This window comes from Medicago truncatula, chromosome 7 (assembly GCF_003473485.1).
Source record: "Medicago truncatula cultivar Jemalong A17 chromosome 7, MtrunA17r5.0-ANR, whole genome shotgun sequence".
Lineage (NCBI taxonomy): Eukaryota > Viridiplantae > Streptophyta > Magnoliopsida > Fabales > Fabaceae > Medicago > Medicago truncatula.
The window spans coordinates 55313110-55336662 of record NC_053048.1 but is presented as its reverse complement, the minus strand read 5'-3'; the positions used below and the strand labels follow the sequence as shown (position 1 = coordinate 55336662).

At 33.2% G+C, this 23553-nt stretch overlaps 3 protein-coding genes across 3 annotated transcripts; 1 reads left to right on the top strand and 2 right to left on the bottom strand.

The window, feature by feature from the left end:
- Positions 1–6362: 6362 nt before the first annotated feature.
- Positions 6363–10652, top strand: LOC11432846 (eukaryotic translation initiation factor 3 subunit C-like). Its single transcript, XM_003626491.4, has 3 exons — positions 6363–6481; positions 6591–8411; positions 9466–10652. The coding sequence occupies exons 1-3, from the start codon at positions 6458–6460 to the stop codon at positions 10429–10431; spliced, it is 2811 nt and encodes a 936-aa protein (XP_003626539.1). The 5' UTR covers positions 6363–6457; the 3' UTR covers positions 10432–10652.
- A 5124-nt stretch (positions 10653–15776) lies between these two features.
- On the bottom strand, positions 15777–18786 carry LOC11432845 (ubiquitin-conjugating enzyme E2-17 kDa). The gene is made up of 4 exons (XM_003626487.3): positions 18620–18786; positions 17418–17545; positions 17088–17192; positions 15777–16257 (listed from the first exon to the last, which is right to left on the bottom strand). Exons 1-4 carry the CDS (start codon positions 18687–18689, stop codon positions 16114–16116), a joined length of 447 nt encoding a protein of 148 aa, XP_003626535.1. The 5' UTR covers positions 18690–18786; the 3' UTR covers positions 15777–16113.
- A 1739-nt stretch (positions 18787–20525) lies between these two features.
- On the bottom strand, positions 20526–22435 carry LOC11431769 (uncharacterized). Its single transcript, XM_003626486.4, has 2 exons — positions 21513–22435; positions 20526–20966 (listed from the first exon to the last, which is right to left on the bottom strand). Exons 1-2 carry the CDS (start codon positions 22232–22234, stop codon positions 20954–20956), a joined length of 735 nt encoding a protein of 244 aa, XP_003626534.3. The 5' UTR covers positions 22235–22435; the 3' UTR covers positions 20526–20953.
- Positions 22436–23553: the final 1118 nt, after the last annotated feature.

Sequence of the window (23553 nt, the reverse complement as noted above, 5' to 3'; positions counted from 1 at the left end):
GATAAATGTCACAGGAGATGTTTTTGTGGTGGGTATGGGACGGTTGTTCTTGAATTCATATTTCATAACTAGAGTTCATCTTGTTTTCTAAACAACATTTGATATTTGAGCAACTTCTATTCCCTGTAATTTTGAAGTGTGCTATTTGCTTATTATTTTTTCCTTATAATTTTTAGTGCAAGAATTACCTCATAGAGGATTAGTAAAAAAGAAAATTGAATGGAAAAAGATAATGGACATTTAGCAATTTATTTTGTTTCGATCAATGTAGGATATGTCATTATTGTTTATAAAAGAATAACATGTATCAATGCAGCTACTTTAATAGTCTTTTTCATGACTCTTCAGTATCAATATTGAATTTTATCTGATAGTGTTCATGCATTAGTTCATTTCACTGATACAACAAAGCATTTTGGTTGGATTTCATTTGCAGATATTTTTCGCTTATAGTAAGCCAATTATAGATGCTGATTGGCCAAATTTGAGGTAAATAGTCAGGCAGTTTTAGCTGCTGAAGAAATCTTTATAGTCACTGTGTATTTACTTCATGCCTTCATCAACCTTAGAACTATGTAACTGACCAAGCTGCCTGTCGAAAGTATATCAAAAATAAAAGTCAATCACATTTATGGTAGGATATAATGTTTGCAAGTTGATAGTAGAGTTGCAATGCTACTCCATTCTCATAGGCTATATCATGATGCAGAGATACAACAGGTTGATTTTGCTCAAATTTCTTATGACTTTCTGATTTAATTCAACCAAAAGTTCCTTTTTACGATAACATTTGTGAGAGGATCTCTGAACATATGGCAATTTTCTATTAAGTATATGTCCCCTTCTATTTTACTTTGTTGTAACTTGTAACTTTAACATCAATTATAATTGTTAAACTGATAAAGGGAATGTTCAAATGGTAATGTTTTGTGTAGCCATGAAATAGTTACGTATATAGAGATTCCAGCAGGATTGTTGCGAGTGTGGACAACAATGCACTTCTTATTCATCAAGTTGATGCAAAGGTTGTTATACTGAATGATCTCTTTGCAGATTTTGAGCACCAACTTCTGATACGTGAATGTTCCTAGTGCACGACCTTGTCTACAATGTGACCAATAAGCTATTGTGTAAATTCAATTCAGACTTAGAAATAAGTTATTTATCATTTCGGTATCAACACCAGATTTTGTGTGCTTTCTTGAAATGAATAACCTTTACGTTGTAGGTAACTTCTGCCAATAACTCAGATGTCCCATCAGTTTTAGATTTCCTGCAGCTCTGAAAGTTGGAAGCTAACGAGGTATGTTCTACCCCTCCCATCCCATCCCAACTTCATCAAATCAATGCTTCTTATTGAATAATTCTTCTAGAGGTAATAGTGCAGCAGTTGTCATTGGGTGTTTCTTTTTAATTCAAACCAAGTTTACTAGTATTCAGTCAGAAATTTGTCACATATGTATCGACCACTCTATTTCTAGGGGATGCAACTACACTCACAGTTGTTACCTTATTCATATACAAAGAGGGGTAGCACTTGACTAGTATTCTGAGACCCCTTACTACTAGATGTTTTATGCTTATCATTGGAGAAAGGAAGGCACTACATATCCTTTTCTGCGATAAGTCTAATATAGTCTAGAGATGACAAAGCTAAACAATTGTGCTTGTGTATAACAAAGACACTTATTCTAGGGATGACAGGGCTATAAATTTAGTACACCCATTCAGTTAAAACTTGTATCTATCTGAAGGGGTTGGACATTAGATTCTGGTGCACAAAATGCTGATGCTCATGTATCTGCTATAGAAAAATATGCAGTTGAAAAATCGATCATACATGAATCTACAACTTAACCCGACAGCGGAACTTTTAATAAAAGCTTCAATTGTTTCATGTTTGGATTCTCCTATTGATGAAGAGATGGTGGGAAACCCTTCTTACTTGTTGATATAATTGTTGAAACAGGTATATATGCCAATATTACTATTTTTTAACTATCTATAAAGGGAAAACTTTGTTACCCAAAAATACCCTTGGTAGTTCCACTTTTGGTGTGGCTTTTGTTATTAAACCAAAATTATCTTTGGCAGTTCCACGGGATCGGTTATGGTGCATAAGGTTCTTATGCACCGTGCATAAATCCCAACATAATTCTTCCTACACCTTCAAAGAAAACCAAACAAAACAAAACAAAATGAACCAAACGCGGAAACAAGCTGAATCATCACCGTCGTTCATCATCATCACCACTGGAATCTTCAGTCTCATCATCAACACCGTCGTTCATCATCAACACCGTACCGGAATGCCAAAATCATTTTGCTGTGGAAATGGTTTCTGTGAGTTGTACTCCAAACCCATTTTGTTGTGGAAATGGTTTCCAGAATCTTCAATCTCATTATCAACACCGTCGTTCATCATCACCGTACCAGAATGCCAAAACCATTTTGCTGTGGAAAACCGTTAGATGTACTTAATGGTTTCCAACAGTTGTACTCCAAAACCATTAGATATACTTAATGGTTTCCAGCAGTTTCAGATCTGAAACCGTGAACCTCATGAACACTAAACCACAGAAAATCACATAAACATCATCTACCACTCTCGAATTCATCAAAAAATCCATAAATAAGTTCAGATCTGTCGTTATCTACGACGACGAATTGGTTTTAACTCAAAACCACGTCGTTCCCGCATAAAGAAGAACATCCAGAATCGGTTAGAAGAGGTAGAGGGAGAGTTCGTACAGCCTACCACAACAAGATTCGAACCGGATCGGAACAACACTTCAACACAACAACAAATCCGAACCGGATCAGAGAAGAAGACCAAAACGCGAAACGGATCCGTGAAGAACAAGAGGTAGTTTCATTTTCTCTTTTTGTTTTGTTTTTTTACTCGTAGATCTACGCTCGTGTGAGTTTTTTTGAGAAATCTAAGACGATATTTGGAATCAACACAAAAGGATGTCTAAAACCGTGAAAACTTTTTGATTTGGACGGAGTTTTGAACTCCGGCGCGGTGGTGCCACCGACGGCCGCCGTGCCGGAATCATCATGTGTGGCCGGAAGTGATGAAGACTCATCTGAATTGTAGAGAGAGAGGGAGAGCTTTATGTTTTATTGAGAGAAATGTTTGAGAGAGAGGGAGAATTGTAGAGATGAAAACTAGGATTATTATACGTGTACACTAGATCCGATGTTTGTAAAGTGTTTATGCACGGTGCATAAGGAATCCTTATGCACCATAACTTTTGCCATTTAAAAGGGTAAACACTACACACATAACATATTATCTAATTAATTCGTAGTTTTTCGAAAGACAACAAATTATCAATAAAGGTGTGTACGAAGAATTAACCGCAATTAATTCTTAAACGGTAATCATTTTTTTAAAATTATACAAAAAGGAATAAATATATTGTATACATATGTTATCATAATAACAAACAGAAAAAGAGGAGGATGGGCAAAAATGAATCTCCGATCATCAGATTTGTAGTTCTTATATTTGTGAATGACAAACTATATATTAATTTAATTAATATACAAAAAAATAAGGTGGAGAATATATACGTTAGCGCAGTTGAAAAAGCAGACAGACATGCACGGATGTCCGGCCTGAACGCTAGTGATGATAAAGTTAAAATATGCCAAACCATCTTGAACTAGAAAATATCTAGTTCTGATCTTCAAAAAAAAAAAATAAAGAAAAAAAAAATGTCAGAATAATAAAATAACATGACCATGTTTTTTTTTTTTTTTTTTAAGAAATAAGGGTCATGTTAACAAAACCCTTGTTTCTTTAACATGACACTTATTTATTTTTTAAAAAACATGACCCTTATTAATAAGTCATGATAAAAATAGCCATAATTTCAAAAACTCCCTTTCTTGCTCTCTCTCTTCTCTCCTTCTCAAACCATGACCGTTACCCTTTTCTTTTTCTTCTTTTCAGAGGGGTGATTTAGGGTCAATTTTGACCCAAAAATCACCCATCCGAATTGCTTTTCCTGCTATCCTAATTGAATAAGTGATTTCATAGATTTTCTGTTTTCTTTAGTTTGTTTTTTTGTGATTTCGTCGTCTTTGAACGACTCTGTTTGTTTTGATTTCCCGTCTTTGTACGGTGTGTTTTTTATTTCTCGTCTTAGTGCGGTGTTTATTTGATTCAGGTTGAAAGATTAGCTTTGAGCAAGTGCAGATCCGATCGAATGACAATGACTTTGGCGTCGTCAACGTTGCAGATACGGACACATGAGTATTCCGGTGACATGAATATAGTCATATTAGTCATATTTGTAGGCATAAGTACTTTGCCGTTTTATGCTATTAACATGGATGTTATGAGTTTGTTCACATATTCATCCTTTTTGTTTTTAGTGAAATTGGATTTGTATTGTATCGATGTACTTTATCAATTTGAATGAATGAATATCGTTTATTTTTGTAAAAAAGAAAGAAAAAAAGAGTTATGATAAAAAAGATATTATTTTTTTATAAGCTATACAATTTTGTGTTTTCTTTCAAAAAAAAATAAAAAAATTTGTGTTTTTAAATGTGATTCATAAGACTTAATTTTTATCGATTATAAAAAATTAATTAATGTTCAATAATTTAGAGATTGATAATATAATATAATAATTAAATAAAATAAAAAATGTCAGGAGTGTGGGGGTGGTTTAGATCCGGGTTGGCCCATTGAGTTGAAAACTAAAAACGAGTAAACCATCAATTTCGTCCCTGAATTTTCAGCGATCGGTCAAATCCGTCCTCTAATTTAACAAAATATCAAAATAGTCCCTGAATTTATTTGACGTCCATCAATTTCGTCCCTCCGTCCAAAAGGTCTGTTAGTGTGCTGTGTTGGCTTGTACACGTGGGAAAAAGAAAGCCACGTGTACAGGGACTAAATTGATAGAAAATACGAAAATTTTAGTTTTCACTTTTTTAACTTCATTTTTCTGCAATTCCTTTTTTACCCCTATGTTTCCCATTACCATACATCCTCACATTTCATACAGAACACATCAATTAAGTCCCTGTCTGTTCTTCTTCCCTCCATTTTCACTTCTCCAAGATCATCATCCTCTCCGGCGATCAAGCTTGCATTTTAGAAGGAAGATTTCGTCTGTTTTGAAGGTAACTTTGTTCATCTTCTCCTTTTTCTCTATTCGTTTTCGCCCATTTTTTTTTTTTCGTTTTTATGATTTTTGTTTTCATGTTTTTATCATTTAGTTATAACTTATTACTATTTCGATTGGTATCTACTGCCTTTTTTATGTTGTTTTGCAAATTTATGCCTCAAGGATCAACTTGATTTCTGTTAATATAATTCAGGGACTTTTTTTATGGTTTTTAAAATAATTCAGGGATCGATTTGATAGTAACACAAATAATTCAGGGACTAATCTGATGGTAAAATTATAACAGATACGCAACATTTCATTCATCTTCAACCTCTTTTCATGGTAAAATCATTACAACTCTACACAACCTTAGAAATATACATTAGCATGTTGCAAAACTCAAACAAGCAGATTATAACTATCATAAATTTAATCACCCTAAGCTCACTTCCTGTACAATCAACTTTGTCCATCAACGTTGCCTCCAAACCTCGTCATTGCCACTTTCCTTAGCCTTAAGCATGGACTGAACCTTCTCCATCATTCTTGTCTTTCTTCCATGAGCAGCACAAATTCCATTGTTTTTAAAGTAACCTAGTTCTTCAGCTTTATCAACCCACACAACATTCAAGCACTCTCACATCACCATTAAACATGGAAGATGAAGATGAAACTTGACTTTGATAGCTCTTTTTGCCCATATGACCACCCCCAATCATTTTTGTTTCAATTTCAACAGTTTTGCTTGAATGAATTTTGAAGATTTTGGTTTTCATATTCAATTAAAAAAAATTAGGGTTTGCAATTTTTTGATTTGGGGAAGAACGTGACTCTTAATTATTGGAAGCAAATTTGGAGATTTTGGAGTGTAGAATACACATTGTAAAATTAGAGTTTCAATTTTATATATTTGGGGAAGAAATAGCCGTTGGAGAAGGAAGAGAGCCGTTGGGGGAAGAAGAGCAATTTTCTGAAATTCAATCAACTTAGTCCTTGAAAATTTAAGTCATTATCGGCCAACTTAGTTCCTGCTTACGTGGCATCTGACATATGAGATGTTAACGACCACATCAGCACCGTTAACCCTCCATTTGGACGGAAGGACAAAATTGACGAACATTTTACAAATTCAGAGACTATTTTGATATTTCGTTAAATTGAGGGACGAATTTGGCTGATTAGTGCAAATTGAGAGAACAAAATTGATGATTTACTCAACTAAAAACCCTATAAATATATAAATAAATTAAATCGAATCAAATAGTAGCTTAGGTTAGCTCTTCCTATTCATCGCGCAAAACTAAATTCTCATAACAACCAAACCAATGGCTTCGAGATTCTGGACACAGGTATTATGCTATGCTAACTTCTCTATTCTTCTTCTTGTTTTAATTTCTTTGCACCGTCTCTGTGTTTATTCAATTTAATTATTATTATTATTATTATTATTATTCTTAGGGTAATAGCGATAGTGACGATGACGAACCCACTGATATTGATGAACCTAGTAGCGATACTGAACCCGTTGATGAACCCACAAACAATACAGCCAATAGATACATTGCTGGTATTCATCCTGATGACAGTGACGATGATGATGGCCAAAAGCGTGTTGTTAAGTCTGCTAAAGATAAGCGTTTTGATGAGATGGCTTCCACTGTCGATCAGATCAAGAATGCCATCAAGATCAATGACTGGGTCAGCTTGCAAGAGACCTTTGATAAGATCAACAAACAGCTCGACAAAGTTATGCGTGTTATAGAGTCCCAAAAGATCCCCAATCTCTACATCAAGGCTCTTGTAATGCTTGAAGATTTCCTCGCTCAGGCTTCTTCTAATAAGGATGCCAAAAAGAAGATGAGTCCCACCAATGCCAAAGCCTTCAACTCAATGAAGCAAAAATTGAAGAAGAACAATAAGCAATACGAGGACTTGATTATCAAATTCAGGGAGACTCCTCAGAGTGAGGAGGAAAAGTTTGAAGACGATGAGGACTCTGACCAATATGGGTCCGATGATGATGAGATCATTGAACCTGATCAGCTCAAGAAGCCGGAGCCCGTATCGGATTCTGAAACTTCTGAGCTTGGTAATGACAGGCCTGGTGATGATGACGATGCCCCTTGGGATCAAAAGCTTAGAAAGAAAGATAGGCTTTTGGAGAAAATGTTCATGAAAAAGCCTAGTGAGATCACATGGGATACTGTTAACAACAAGTTCAAAGAGATTCTGGAAGCCAGGGGCAGGAAGGGAACTGGAAGGTTTGAACAGGTTGAGCAGTTTACCTTCCTAACAAAAGTTGCTAAAACACCTGCACAGAAGCTGCAAATTCTTTTCAGTGTGGTTTCTGCTCAGTTTGATGTTAATCCTGGCCTCAGTGGGCATATGCCCATAAATGTGTGGAAAAAGTGCGTGCAGAATATGCTGGTCATTCTTGATATTCTCGTGCAGCACCCAAACATAAAGGTTGATGATTCTGTGGAACTAGATGAGAATGAATCTAAGAAAGGGGATGACTATGACGGACCCATTCATGTCTGGGGCAACTTAGTTGCTTTCTTAGAAAAAATAGATGCCGAATTTTTCAAGAGCTTGCAGTGCATAGATCCCCACACACGTGAATATGTTGAGAGACTCAGGGATGAGCCTCTGTTTGTTGTTCTTGCACAGAATGTCCAGGAATATCTTGAAAGCATCGGAGATTTCAAAGCTTCTTCTAAGGTGGCCTTGAAGAGGGTTGAACTCATTTACTACAAACCACATGAGGTTTATGAAGCAACGAGAAAATTGGCTGAGCTGACGGTAGATGGAGATAACGGAGAGGAGGTGAGTGAGGAGTCAAAAGGTTTTGTGGATACAAGAATCATTGCTCCATTTGTTGTTACCCCAGAGCTTGTGGCCCGGAAACCCACTTTCCCGGAGAATAGCAGGACCTTAATGGATGTGTTGGTATCACTAATATACAAATACGGAGATGAGCGCACTAAAGCACGCGCAATGCTTTGTGATATATATCACCATGCTCTTCTAGATGAGTTTGCAGTTGCCCGTGATCTGTTGCTTATGAGTCATTTGCAAGAAAATGTTCACCACATGGACATTTCGACACAGATACTCTTTAACAGGGCTATGTCACAGTTAGGTCTATGTGCTTTTCGTGTTGGCCTGGTTTCTGAAGCACATGGCTGTTTGTCTGAACTTTATTCTGGTGGACGGGTGAAAGAACTGCTTGCACAAGGAGTTTCACAGAACCGTTATCATGAAAAGACTCCAGAACAGGTACTCAATCCCAGCTTTTATTACTGTACTTATTGTGGTGAAGTTCATACAGGTTTACAATATATATGAAATATATATGATATGGTGTCAAGTAATATAATTTTTATGGATCCAAAGTGACTGCTCTAAAGAATTCCCTGTTTGATTTTTCATAGAAATAATTTAAAATCAACTGTGCTCTTGATTGCAGTTTAGGTGCTTTATTTATCTTTACATTCATATTGACTGGGATTAATCAATTATGAGGTATAATATTATTGGCTGCATATTGCTCTGTTCTCTTTGTTGCTGAATTTCCTTTGAATCATCATATTCAATTGAATCACATATCTTTTGTTTTCTGTTTTTAGTTTGTTATTATTTATTTTAAACTTTATCCTGTTACAGAAGTTGCAATTTTCTTAGCATCTATTCACAATTTTTTAAAATTATTATACAACGGTTGCACATATGGAAAACACTAGGGGTCGGTTTTGTTTACAAAGACTGTGTTAGAGGCTCCCTATTGTATAAACCATAGTAAGCAAAGGAAAAAGGATAATATTAAACTAATAAAGTATGAAAGGAAGCATGAGTTTTTTTACCCCTCTCAACTCAAGATTTTTAAATTACCTTTGGTAGTTGAGTTTGGCTAACAAACAGTGTGCCTGAATTTGATAGTAACTGAAATAGATGAGGAAACTTTTGTGAGAATTATAGATAACCTTGCAGTGAAATCAGACTATGCCATTTTTTTTTAATTTCTTAAAAAAAACTTCTGTCCATTCTATTATTACTTTCATCTATTCCACTTGTTTGAGCATAACTGAAAGTTTTCTGTCTTGGTAGGTTCGAACCCCAAGTTTTTGGACTAGGATTTTTTATGATGTTGTGAAACTAAAACAATGAAGACTCATACTTTATATTGGAATGTATTTTTTATTTTTTTTTTGGAAATCCTAATTGGCAACTTTTGTCATATTTCCATCTACTGAGTCAGTTTCTTTCAGCTGCCTTGGAAATGTGAGAGATTTATGTTTAACATACAGTAAACTCTTTTTTAACTATCTTTCAGGAAAGGTTGGAAAGAAGACGGCAGATGCCATATCATATGCATATAAATCTTGAGCTCCTGGAATCAGTGCATCTTACATCTGCTATGCTGCTGGAAGTTCCCAACATGGCAGCCAATGTTCATGATGCTAAGCGTAAGATCATCAGTAAGAATTTCCGCCGCTTGCTTGAGGTCAGTGAGAAACAAACATTCACCGGTCCTCCTGAAACTGTCAGGGATCATGTTATGGCTGCCACAAGGGTTCTTATTAATGGCGATTTCCAGAAGGCCTTTGACATTATTGCATCTCTTGAGGTGTGGAAATTTGTGAAAAATCGTGACACCGTGCTAGAAATGCTGAAGGACAAAATCAAGGAGGAGGCGCTTAGGACATACCTATTTACCTTCTCTTCATCATATGATTCTTTGAGCGTGGATCAGCTCACAAATTTTTTCGATCTCTCTCTTCCTCGTGCTCATAGTATTGTCAGTAGGATGATGATCAATGAGGAGCTTCATGCAAGCTGGGATCAGCCAACTGGGTGCATTATTTTCAGAAATGTTGAACTCTCAAGGGTGCAGGCTTTGGCATTCCAGTTGACTGAGAAATTATCTATCCTTGCAGAGAGTAATGAAAGAGCTTCAGAAGCAAGATTAGGTGGTGGTGGGTTGGATCTGCCTCCAAGGCGGAGAGATGGGCAGGATTATGCCGCTGCAGCTGCTGGCGGTGGTGGTGGAACGTCTTCAGGTGGCAGGTGGCAAGACTTGTCCTATTCTCAAACAAGACAAGGCAGTGGACGCGCAGGATATGGTGGAAGGGCATTGTCATTCAATCAAGCTGGTGGGAGTGGCGGCTATTCTAGAGGACGGGGAATGGGTGGAGGCGGCTATCAGAATTCAAGTAGGACTCAAGGGGGTTCAGCGCTGAGGGGACCCCATGGAGATGTATCTACCCGCATGGTTAGCCTTAGGGGAGTTCGTGCTTAACGTTGCATTTACTTAGTACTACAACTTTCTGTTTTTCTTTTTCTTTTACCGGTTTATCATTATGCACTTAATCTAGATTCTGGATTTCAGATGAAATTTCTTTGGGATTTTTGTTTCAATTTCATCCCTCCTCGCCCAGCTCCAATTTTTGTTCTGATTTATGGCTACGATGAATAAATCTACGAATGCTAATTTAACTTCTAGTTAATTTTGTTTTTTGATGTGTGGTTTTTGCATATGTATGTACCGTAGGCTAGAGATTTTGGCACAAGTTTCACAATGGACTTTTTTGATCATGTTATTTACTAATAAATCACTTTATAATTTTCTAACTTAGGGAAAAAAAGTTGAATAGATATTGAAAGAAGAAAAGGAAAATAAGGATAAGATGAAGAGATTAATTATTTGCTTGAAAAACAATAGAGAATATAGAAGGAAAAAAATGTTTTTATTTGAAGAAGGGTTGTGAAGAAAATAAATAATTGGTGTAACAACATTGTTACGTAATTCCTTCAAAAAAACAAAAAAAAACATTGTTATGTAATTGTCATATCCCAATTTTTAACCTAAGATCCCATTTCATTTGTTTTTTGGCCCGGAATTTTTTTTCCTTTTAGGAAAAATTTCGGCAGAGACATATTTTAAAATACCTCATTTTTGGTTCATTTTTTTGACCACTCTTTTTAGTCATTTTATTCTAGTCCTTTTCGTTATTATTATTATCATTATTTTATTATGTTGTTTGTTTTTATTTTTATTAAAAAAGACATAAAATGAAAATTCATCAAGAATAGTCTACCAGAACGTTCTGGTCGTACTACGAGTGAAACAAAGTGACATCATTATGTCCCATCTAGTATGCCACTAGATTACAGCTGCACAACACCACACGTTTTGCTTCAAAAGTGCATGGAACTAAAAGAATGTTCTTGAGAACATTTCGGTGGAACTTCAAAGGGATAAGAATGACATTATCATGTCCCCTCATGTTGCCACCAGATCACAACTATTTTTTTTCATCACGTGTGGTTGTCTCAAAAAGGAAAGGAACAACAAGAATGTTCTTAAGAACATTCTCCATGTGGCAAACTTTACAACTTGGACATTCTTGCTTTCAAAGCAACAAAGGACAACACTTGTAGCTGTCAAAGAAGTGTCAAACAGTTGTAAAAACAAGTGGCCTCCAAACTTCTACAGCTTGCATTCACGTGTCAACCTTTTCTCTTTGCAAGTTCCAGAACGTTCTGGAGAACATTTTGCATGGACAAAATGCACATTTTTCTCATTCTTGCGCACCAAGCAACAAAAACATAAGCACAGGGCTGTTTTTAGCAAGGAAAACACAACTGTTTTTGTCTTTGAAGCTCCAAGTCTTTCACCTCTATAAATACAAGCATACCTCAATAGTATAAAAAGGGCTTACACACAAAGAATTGAATCTCTCTCAAAGTGAATGTGCTCACTACTTTCAAACAAAGCCTTTTTTCTTTCTCATCACCATCAACGAACAAACAAAAAAAACAACACGCTATCATCACCAAAACAAACAAAAAATCAAACAAAACAACCCTTGTTTTTTTTTTTTTTTTTTCTTTCTTCTACTCTCCCACAAAAGTATATCATCTCCCCTTTCTCTTCTTTTCTCCTTTTTCTTTTCCTTTTCATTTCTTCCTTTCGTGCTTCCCCTCTCTCTATATCTATCTTTTAATTTAAGTATATGTCCCCTTCTATTTTACTTTGTTTTAACTTGTAACTTTAACATCAATTATAATTGTTAAAATTATAAAGGGAATGTTCAAATGGTAATGTTTTGTGTAGCCATGAAATAGTTACGTATATAGAGATTCCAGCAGGATTGTTGCGAGTGTGGACGACAATGCACTTCTTATTCATCAAGTTGATGCAAAGGTTGTTATACTGAATGATCTCTTTGCAGATTTTGAGCACCAACTTCTGATACGTGAATGTTCCTAGTGCACGACCTTGTCTACAATGTGACCAATAAGCTATTGTGTAAATTCAATTCAGACTTAGAAATAAGTTATTTATCATTTCGGTATCAACACCAGATTTTGTGTGCTTTCTTGAAATGAATAACCTTTACGTTGTAGGTAACTTCTGCCAATAACTCAGATGTCCCATCAGTTTTAGATTTCCTGCAGCTCTGAAAGTTGGAAGCTAACGAGGTATGTTCTACCCCTCCCATCCCATCCCAACTTCATCAAATCAATGCTTCTTATTGAATAATTCTTCTAGAGGTAATAGTGCAGCAGTTGTCATTGGGTGTTTCTTTTTAATTCAAACCAAGTTTACTAGTATTCAGTCAGAAATTTGTCACATATGTATCGACCACTCTATTTCTAGGGGATGCAACTACACTCACAGTTGTTACCTTATTCATATACAAAGAGGGGTAGCACTTGACTAGTATTCTGAGACCCCTTACTACTAGATGTTTTATGCTTATCATTGGAGAAAGGAAGGCACTACATATCCTTTTCTGCGATAAGTCTAATATAGTCTAGAGATGACAAAGCTAAACAATTGTGCTTGTGTATAACAAAGACACTTATTCTAGGGATGACAGGGCTATAAATTTAGTACACCCATTCAGTTAAAACTTGTATTTCTTTTAACGAAAGAAGAGGCCAACGTAATTGAAACAGTTATATTTTGATCCCTTAATGGATGTATTTTGGATTTAAATAAAGTCGGCCTCACAATCCTATAATGGATGTATTTTGGATTTAAATAAAATCAAATATATGATTTTGAAATTGTTTCGAAAACAGATATATTTTGGTTTTAAATAAAATAAAATAAAATATAAGGATAAATATATTTTTGATCCCTATAAATATGTCAAACTTTTGTTTTTAATTCCTCTAAAAAATTTCTTCAACTTTTAGTCCCTCAAAAAAATTTCATCTTCACTTTTGGTCCCACCTTTAAAGTAAACTCATATATAGAAATCATATTTTTGAATAAAAGTCTGCAAAAAAATTCATAATATTATAAGAGTCTCTCCCAACTAAATTATTTTTTTAAACAAAACATGATTTTAATATGAATTTTTATATTTTTTACGGTTAAAAATTCATATTTAATTTTTGTTTTGTTAAAAAATTCTAATTTTTTATTGGAATTTTTTTTTTACAATATTCTACATATTTATGCACAATTTTATTAAAAAAAATACAAAATTTAACTTAAAAAGGGGGACCAAAAGTAGTGATTAAAAATTTTATAGGGATTAAAAGTTGAAGGAAAACTTTAGAGGGACTAAAATGAAAAGTTGGTATATTTATATGGGTTAAAAACATATTTAACCCTAAAATATTTCTTCAAAAAAAATATTTAACCCTAAAGTATATAATTTTTTTAAAGAATCAAATATATGGTTTTGAAATTGTTTCAAAAATTTATATTTTGTGTTGAAATAAAATTAAATATAAGGTTATGAAATTGTTGAGAAAAAGGTAATATTTTAGATTTAAATAAAATTGTTTGATATATTTTGAATTTAAATTAAATCAAATACATAGTTTTTTTAAGGAGTCAAATATATGGTTTTGGAATTGCTTAAAAAGGGATATATTTTGGATTTAAATAAAATTAAATATATGGTTTTGAAATTGTTTTAAAAGGTATATATTTTATTTAAAAATATTTAAGAGGCGCACACAAGTGAGTATATAAATACAACTTACAAGGTGCTTAATATTGTATCAATTTTCACAAACCCTAACGGAAAAGAATTCCTAGTCTCTCTCTCTCTCTGATTAACTTGGCTAGCACCGGTCACGAGAGAAGGTACGTCCCTATTTTTTACACTTAGATGTAACAGTCCTATGTTTTCTACACTTAGAGGTCATATTCCTATGTTTTTTAAAGGATTATAATCAAATATTATGAGGTAATTTATAATTTAATAAATAAATTATTTTTGTTTAATGATGTAAAGTTAGTGGGACCTATTTAGATACTTTACATTGGAGTCCTTATTAGTGTACTTCCATTGGAGTCAATGAGTCTTTAATATGTACTTTTATTAAAATATTATAAATAAGTGATGTGTAACGGAAGGTCCATTTAAGGAGTCTCTGTTAAGGAACTACCATTCTGGATGCTCTTAGAGCATCTCCAATGAGAGGTCCTTACTAAACAAGGACCACTCCCCGTTAAGGATCCTCCATTGGAGGAAGAAAAAATAAGTCCCCGTGAAGAAACGGATAACTATATAAGGACTCTCTCTTATTTGTCTCCGTTATTCGTCATCATTTTACACTTGGATGTAATATTCCTATGTTTTCTGCACTTAGAGGTAATATTCATATATATCAGTGAATAATATGACAAATTCGTATTGATCTAAGGAAAGAAAAAATAATTATTTATTTTTCACCATGTTTTGACACTTTTTTGCTGACATGATATGGTTTTGGTCACGTGGCAGTTAATTATTGTGCAACTTTTGACACGTGGCAGTCCATGTCATTAAAAATTTAAAAGTTATTTTTTAAAATTAAAAAAAATCATTAAAAAATTCAAATATTTTTCTAAATATGAAGAAAAAAATTGAAAATTACTTTTTTTTACATATTGGAATAAATGATTGAAAATTAAAATATGAAGAAAAATAAAATTTAAAATTATATAATCTCAAAATTTATAACTTTTGTAAATATAATTTTCAGTATTGTCGAAAAAAAAATGTAATATATAATATTCAAATTAAAAAAAGAATTAATTTTTGAAAATTTAATTTTCACTTTTTTATTTCAAAATTTTAAATTTTAACAATTTTTTTCAAAATTTTTTCAGATTATTTTAATTTAAAAAAAAAAATCAGAATTTTGAAGAAAAAAAAATTAATTATGTTGCATGCCACGTCAGCGCCACATGGCAAAAGTTGCACAATCAACAACTACCACGTGGCAAAAACAATGTCAAATCAAATCGGAAGTAGGTTCAGGAACCTTTTTCAAACAAAATAAAAATTAAAGGGATGTTTTTCAAAATGAAAATTAAAACTTGTCTAAATTACAAAGACGAAAATCATATTTAAGCCTAATATAAATTTGTCCACAAGTCATATCTTACCCGTAAAAATGCATAAAAAAAAATACATCTATACCAATTTCTTGTCTACCTCAAAAATTATTTTCTCCTTTTTTTTTTACTCTAAATAATGTTATGTTATTTCCCCTAAAAAAAATAAAATAATAATATTAGGTTATTTTTCTGCTATAAGAAAATTGGTCATTTCCATCAAAAAATTAAGGTTATTTGTCGAGTAATGTTTAAAGTGTTATTCTTCGTAATTGCATATCGTGATACATTGATTTACTTAAAAGATATGATATTAATATTATTGGGTTCAGATATTTCACATTAGAAGCAGAATTTTAGTACAAACAAACAATCGTTTTGTTACTCAGACAGGAAACACAGAAAGATCTACCCTTCAATATGTTAAAGGCAGGAATGAAAAGAGATATAATATGATATTATACATCATGACACTTAACAAATGGAACTAAAGGAACAGATACTTCCAACAAGTGATTGCTCGTCCAACCCGCTTAAAATGCAGAATCTTACCGGAAGCTCCGGTAGGGTATTTTGACAGTTTTTAGCATATAAGGGGAGAGAAGAGCAATCAACCTTCCAACATTCTTGCTAGCCCATTGCATACTTCTGAGTCCAGCTCCGAGCAGTGGTCTCATACTTGGACCTGTCTGTCTTGTACATATGAGCTATTTCAGGCACTAAGGGATCATCTGGGTTTGGATCCGTCAACAGGGAACAAATGGATAACAGCACCTGAAATAACCAAACACAAACCTTTCCCACCCACTTAAGAAACAGCAGTAATAATAATAAATCAACAGAAAGAATAATTAACCGTGCATTGCAATGATAAAAGAATGACACACAAAGGGGAACGGAATTTATAGTGACAACTTCAGGATTGTGACCGTACAACCAATTGTATCACATCAACAAAACCTTTTTAAAATTTATTTGAATTCATCGTAAATGCATAACTGGAAAGACCTTACAAGTAAACAGGCAGCTATCTTGAGATATTTCAAAGCATACTTATCAATCAATAATCCAGATTATGCCGAATAAACATCATCAACAGTCAACACACATATCACAAGATGCTCAAAAAATGTTTAGCATTTGCAGCTTGTCCTTTACATATATATTTTTCTTTGTAAACCTAATAAAGTCCAACATCAGGATTGTGAAGGTCCGACCAATTGCACACATCACCAATAATCTTTTTGAAATTGGTTTGAATTCATCATAAATGCAAAACTGGTAACAAGTAAAGTAGTCGCTAGCTATCTTGAGATATTTCAAAGCATATTTATCAATCAGTAATCCTGATTATGTGGAGTAAACATCATCAACATACATATCATAAGATGCTCAAAAAATGTTTAGCATTTGCAACTTGTTTTACATATGTAGTTTCCTTTGTAAACCTAATAAAGTTCAAAGTTACCAGACTCACTACCAAAACACGCATATTCTAGAGTTGCAAAAATGTATTATCATTGTTGTTGTACTGCAAAATTTCTTTTTAACACAAGTGGTGTATTTGAAAAAAATTGAGTTAATGAGTTAAGCAATGGCAGAACCTTAGATATTGTCAAAGCGGGGCTCCACTGCTCCTTCAAGATATCAAGACAAATGCTACCATTGCTGTTGATATTTGGGTGGAAAACTTTGGTCCTAAATGCAACCTGCAAGAGAAAAAAGGTTTAAAACTGAACAAATTGTGCTTTGCATGATTTAGAAATCACAACTAGCCATATCAAAGCTTGTATTTGGAAAAGCTCTCACAATTTTTTTCCAGCCAGGAAATAGAGGAGGTTAAGTATGATAGATAAAGGCTTAAAAACAACTATTTTATGAACACACAAATCTGATATGAATCCTGATATGTCAAGCAAAACAAAGTCCAATACCTTGGGTGGCTTGAATGGATAATCAGGAGGAAAATGAATGGTAACTAGAAAAACTCCTCCGGCATAAGGGCTATCAGGGGGACCCATTATAGTTGCTTGCCAATGAAACATGTCTTCCGCTACAGGGCCTGTGAAGGTGGTGGATAAACACACAAGAAAAAACAAACTTTGCATCAGAAAATATTGTAAAAATGTTTAACAGACTTCAAATAATATGTACTGACTCAACACAATTTGCATCTGATTGTTTGATAAATACATTTTTGCAACTCAAGAAACATAATAATTGCAAACATTAGGAAGATAAAATCAGCTTTATCTTAAAGCAATAGTTATCTTACAAGACATGCATCTAATTGGACTTCACAAACACAGACAGATATAACTGAATTAGCTTCTATAATCCATCATAATTCTTAATAGAACGCAATAGAGGGTCAACGCTTAAAGTTCAAAAACAGGTTTTCAGCTCTGGGATGCATTTGATTAGTTCTACGTTGACACAAATTGATTTTGAATGAATTGATTGCGTGAAATTGATTGTGACAAAAAGTGAGTTGAATATAAAGTAATTTATGATTGAAGTTTGAACATATCCATGAAAAAGTGGATTGAAAAATAAATTCAAGGCTAAAATCAATTGTAGAAATCAAAACCTAAAAATTCTAGCTTCAAATTAGAATAAATAAATTCTTCAGGCAAAATCAATTCTGCTTGAAAACATCCAAACATGTCAAAATCAATTTCCAACCTATGAAATCAATTTTGTATCCTCCAAAAGTGAAATCAAACATGTAATTAATTCAAGAAACAAAATCAATTCTATTCGAAAACAATCAAATAAGTCAAGATCAATTTTACAACTCTAGAAACAAATTTTGCTGCTGAAACGTGAATCCAACCAAACATACTAAACTTTTTCTAAAACGAATTAAAATTTCAGACAAAAAAATCACACCTTTAACAATATTAACAAAAAACAAGAAAATTATAAATCGTTGCTTATCATTCATAAAGCATCAAAGATCCTAAACAAACTAGCAACACAAAACGAAATCAAGAAAAACATAACAAACCCATGAAACAAATGGAAAAACGATGAATACCCATAAAGATAAAAGTGAAAAATTCATAGATCCAAGCATGAGGGGTGTTTAAAGCATAAAATGGGGTTGGAGGGAAGACAAAAAAAATAAAATTACCAGCGCTGCAAGAGGTTGGAGGATCTTTCTGAAGGTCCTTGAGTTCCTTGAGGATCCGTTTGGAGGCCATGGAATTGGAATTTCCCTTCGAAGTTTTTCGATCTAAACAGTAAAAAAGTTGAAGAGAGAGGGAAAGGAGACCTGCCTCTTCAACCAAACAAGAAAAGGGAAAGAAAAAATCAATTAGTGGTAGTGGTGCTTTATAAGAAAAGAAAAAAATTAAATTAATTAATTAATAATTATTTCATAATGTTTTTCAGCTAATCCATATTTTTGGGTATTTAATTCAATAGGCCTAAGCCCATAAAAGATGGAAAACTATGTAGAAATTAAGGCGGTGACCGACGTAACTTTAGAATCATCAACAATAAGCTCAGTTATATGAGTAGTTAATGATTGAATAACGTTTTTTTTTTTTATTCACAAATTTATTAGTTTTGTGATAGACATGGGTCATTTTAACATTGATATATTAAAATTAATCTCACCTTCAACTGCATTGTTGTAAGCACTCATGAATTCAGTCACTTGGCACCAAGGCACACCATGTTCTTTCCATCATAAAGAATCAATCAGAGAGTCCCATATTTTTTTATTACCAAGTTTAACGGAAAACTTATTTTAGAAAATTAAAACATAAAACGTTGTTGTCTTTTGATATTTTTTAAAAAGAAATGAACGTTTTTTTTTTTAGGGAAAAAAGAAATGAACATTGTGAAACGATTGTCTCCAATCACATGAGATTTTATATACATCTCTATTTTAACCCTTGTTTTTTTTTTTTGCCGGGATTTGAACTTCAAACTTACATATATTATACATTATTTCCACCAACTGAGTTAAGCTCACGAGGACTTCAAGTTCAACCATTGATTTAGTTGGGGGAGAGAGACTTTGATATTAAAAAACAAAAGTGGATTTAAGGTGGAGATTTCTCAATGGATGAAAATACGAGGGAAAAAACAAGTATTAATTGCCCTAGTCATTACTCCTCCAATATTCCTCAAAATTGTATTTAGGTATGGATCCCGTACTCTAAGATAGGTCGGACTCAACAACCAAGCTAAGATTTTAGGCTTCAAAACGGGTTGCCAAAAAAAAAGTTTATTATTTTGAATTTGTTAATCAATTCCTTTAAAATTTTAAAACACGTATTAATGTTCTTTGTTAATATATAGCATTATGGTTAAATTATATAGTTTGATCAAAGGCCTACCAGGATTATGACGATTTACAACATTATTTTCTTAATAGACTAATTTGAAGTAATTGACAATGTCAATTTTCTTTTTGGACCAAGAGAAGGACATTGCTCATAAAATGAACTTACATATATCACAAACTACACATATATACTCATAAAATTTGCATTTGATCCATGTCAAGGAAGAAAGAAAGAAAAAAAATTCCGTGAGCTTAACTCAGTTGGTAGGGATATTGCATATTATATGCAGGAGCCGAGGTTCGAATCCCGGACACTCCACAATTAAATTGTGTGAGCTCTAGCCACTAGACTACTTGACAAAAAAAAAAAAAAAAAAAAAACAGATACAACATATTTGTCAAGATATATCACATGTCAAGATCTCATATCCTTCTCTTAGCCACTAACCATAGGCATATATATTTCACCTTTTGATTCTCAAGGTAGTCTTGGTCCTCAAGCTCTCCCATTACCATAGTTTCATAAGAGAATGATACATACACCTTAAAAAGGTAACATTGTTTAATTGTCTACCTGATTATTTCCTTTTCTCAATTCTCTCATAGTTAATTAATAAGAGGGGATGAGGGGGCATCTTTGTTCCTCGACAAATCCAAGTTGCATACCCACCACATTATGTTTTTTTTTTTATTAAAACAAAGTGAAGAACTATAACATTTTCTCAATTTTTTATTTTTTTAGATTGGTGAAAGGAAACAAAAGCCAACAATATATCCTCAAGAATGAGACTTCCAAAGTCACTATCATTTTCTAGAGGGATTGAGTGATTGATCCTTTCAACAATCACATTAGATCTAATACTAAATAATAATTTGATACTGTACACAACCTATCGAATTATGTACATCCTAAATTCCCAATACACATTTGGGAGAACCAAAGCAGCAAGTTGAACTGCTGAAGATGAGACCCTTTTCTTTTTCCAAGCAAATAACATGTTTCTTCATTTTATTCTTCCTTCATCTCTTAACAGAGAAAAAAGAAGTAACAAAAAAATAATTTAGATATCCAATATGATCACAAAACCTTCATTTCTGAATTGCGCAATGAACATCGATCAATCTGCCAAATCCATATCCAGATTTGTATAATAACACATCCCCAACTCATCATATTTTGATCCTGTAATCAATCATAAACAAATCCATCAACAACTTAAGTTAGAATAGCAAGTCATTTGATGAAAAATATACAAGTAAACATATATATACAAGGTCATCCAAAAACAAATGATAATAAACCAAGCAAATTTCAAAGCTACATTATAGGTAAAACGTAGTGTATGTCTGAATTGGTGGTTTTTATGTTTTGTTTCTACTTGAAAGTTTACACATTGAAATGGGACCACCCAATCAAGATTGAATAGTTCAAATCTTAAAATAGTTTTTTATTTTTGTTTGATATTAACATTTTAAGGTTGAAATTTGGATAGTCTGATCTTGCAGATTGTCACCTTTTGAAAAATGGTTTGATAAAAGTTTTACCGCATTTTCATTGGAGAACATGACACAACTAACAAGTCTTTCCCTAAACAAAACCAATAAAATTTGAAGATGAAATGCTAAACAAATGGAATAACATGAATGAAGATTATTATTAACTAAACAAGTGATGAAGAGGGTCATCATATAACATAGATAGAATAGTTATGGCGTTACCATGCATTACCATTTGAATACAGTGAAGGAACAAGGAGGCATGTCACCATTTTGAATCTGTCTCAAAGTAACATCACCACAAACAACAGTAACACCAATCATCATGGATTTCCAACCTTGAACCCTAACACTCGTTCTTGTTTTCACCTCAACACTAGGCACCAAAGCTTTACTACTAAAAGCACTTTTCAACTTCCTCCTTTGTTTCTCATTCAACTCCTCATGTCTAACCTTCGTTTCCCCCTTCACCGCCGTCTTATTCTTCACCTTCACATCAAACGCAGCCACCTTCGTCGATCCTAAATTCAAATCACCATTATCTGCCCATATCTGAACACTACTTTGTTCAAAACGCCACACCATTTTTGCATTACGGTTCTTCACTTCCACCATTGTTATCGTGTTTGCGTCGAGATAAGCACCGTCGGATTTTGTGGTTATGTTGAAACTTGGAACACGGAAAGAACCGAGGTGGAATTCTGGTATGGAAGGTTGGTAGAGAATGTAGATAACTGCGGCGGCGAGGATGAAAAGGAAGAAGAGAATGAGGAAGATGATGCAAAATGTGCAACAAAATAGGCGACAATAATTACGTTTCTTGGGTTTTGGTCGGAAAGAAGGTGGGAGAGAAGGGTTTCGTGTTGGAAGCGGTTTTTGTTGGATGTTTGGGTCTCTATAACAAGGTGGTTTTGGTAGTATTATTGGTTTTTGTTCGGGCGATGGTTGCTGCATTGTGATTTTGTGTTAATGATGATTTATGAGGTTGATTTGATAAGATTAATGAGATTGATATTGATTAATCATAATGTGATGATGTTGTTGAAGATAATGAAAATGTTGAATGTGGGTGGTTTTAGATCTAAATCTTGGATTGGATGGGAAGAAAAATAAAAAGAAAAGATGAAGGTTGTTCGTTGCATGAGGGATAAGAGAAGAGAAGAGAGAATGGAACATACAAAGTCTTTGGTCATGAGAGGGGGATAAGGAGCAGGAAGAGGACAAATTTGTTGTCACGTTATTTGTGTCCATGCCACATAGGGACAAAATGCAACAATATTTTATTTTTGAAGGGATTTTTAGTTGTTAAATACATTTTTACCCTCCTTAAAAAAATATAATGGGTTAATTGATTTTCGTCCCGCTATTTCTAAATTCCCAATTTTAGTCCCTCAATTTATTCAATTTTTAAAATTGAATCCAACATTACAATTGACGTTGATGTGGCATATTTGTAGATGACATGGAAATAAATTAGTATACACATGGATGCCACATGTTATTAAACTCAAATTTTATTACTTGTAAATATTATATTCAATAATCAATAGTAAATTTCAAATAAATAAGTAAAAGAAATTTCAAAAAATAAGGAATTGATTTTTTTTTTTAAAAGACATCGTCTACGTTGAGTTTAATCAAAAAAAATTTGAGGATTCCAATTTTAAAGATTTTTTCTAATTAATATTAATATAAATAAAACTTTTTTGAATTTAAAAATAGTTAATGTGAAGTGACATCCATGTGTGCATTGAGTTTAGTGACATGTCATTTATAGTTGTGCCCGATCAACGGAATGTGAAATTCAATTTCATAAATTAGAATAACTAAGGGACCAAAATTATGAATTTAAAAATTGGGAGAGCAGAATAAAGAAATTGAATAAAAGGGAGACTAAAAGTCTAAAATTGCAATAAAGCCAAATTATATAGACCAAGTGTTCGTTTGGTGTGCAAGATACGATAAACATATGGTATGAAACGAAGTTGGATAAAAATGCGATAGTGACGAAATAAATCTTATTTTATCATGTGTTTAGTGCACACATGCTGAAAAGTTGAAAACAAATATAGAAACATTGAAAATTGTAGAAAAACAAAGTATTTAACTCTTTGAAGGTAGAAAATTTGTTGTTTCCAATGAATTTTGTTTACTTTTTAACTTTCATATCTGTGTGCTTCATAGGTTCTTTGAGAGATTAATCATTGTTAATGGATGACGCAACTTCGTACCAATATCACTATAACAAAGTTTTTTTTTTTTTTTTTCCAATT

Bases quoted from the DNA above. Each gene is read 5' to 3' on its own strand.
- LOC11432846 (XM_003626491.4), top strand. From the start codon at position 6,458: ATGGCTTCGAGATTCTGGACACAG. The intron at 6,482-6,590 runs GTATTATGCTAT...TATTATTCTTAG, and splicing joins CTTCGAGATTCTGGACACAG to GGTAATAGCGATAGTGACGA. The intron at 8,412-9,465 runs GTACTCAATCCC...ACTATCTTTCAG, and splicing joins ATGAAAAGACTCCAGAACAG to GAAAGGTTGGAAAGAAGACG.
- LOC11431769 (XM_003626486.4), bottom strand. From the start codon at position 22,234: ATGCAGCAACCATCGCCCGAACAAAAACCAATAATACTACCAAAACCA.
- LOC11432845 (XM_003626487.3), bottom strand. From the start codon at position 18,689: ATGGCCTCCAAACGGATCCTCAAGGAACTCAAGGACCTTCAGAAAGAT. The intron at 17,193-17,417 runs GTATTGGACTTT...TTTCTCTTGCAG, and splicing joins ATCCATTCAAGCCACCCAAG to GTTGCATTTAGGACCAAAGT. The intron at 16,258-17,087 runs GTTCTGCCATTG...TGGTTATTTCAG, and splicing joins CCGCTTTGACAATATCTAAG to GTGCTGTTATCCATTTGTTC.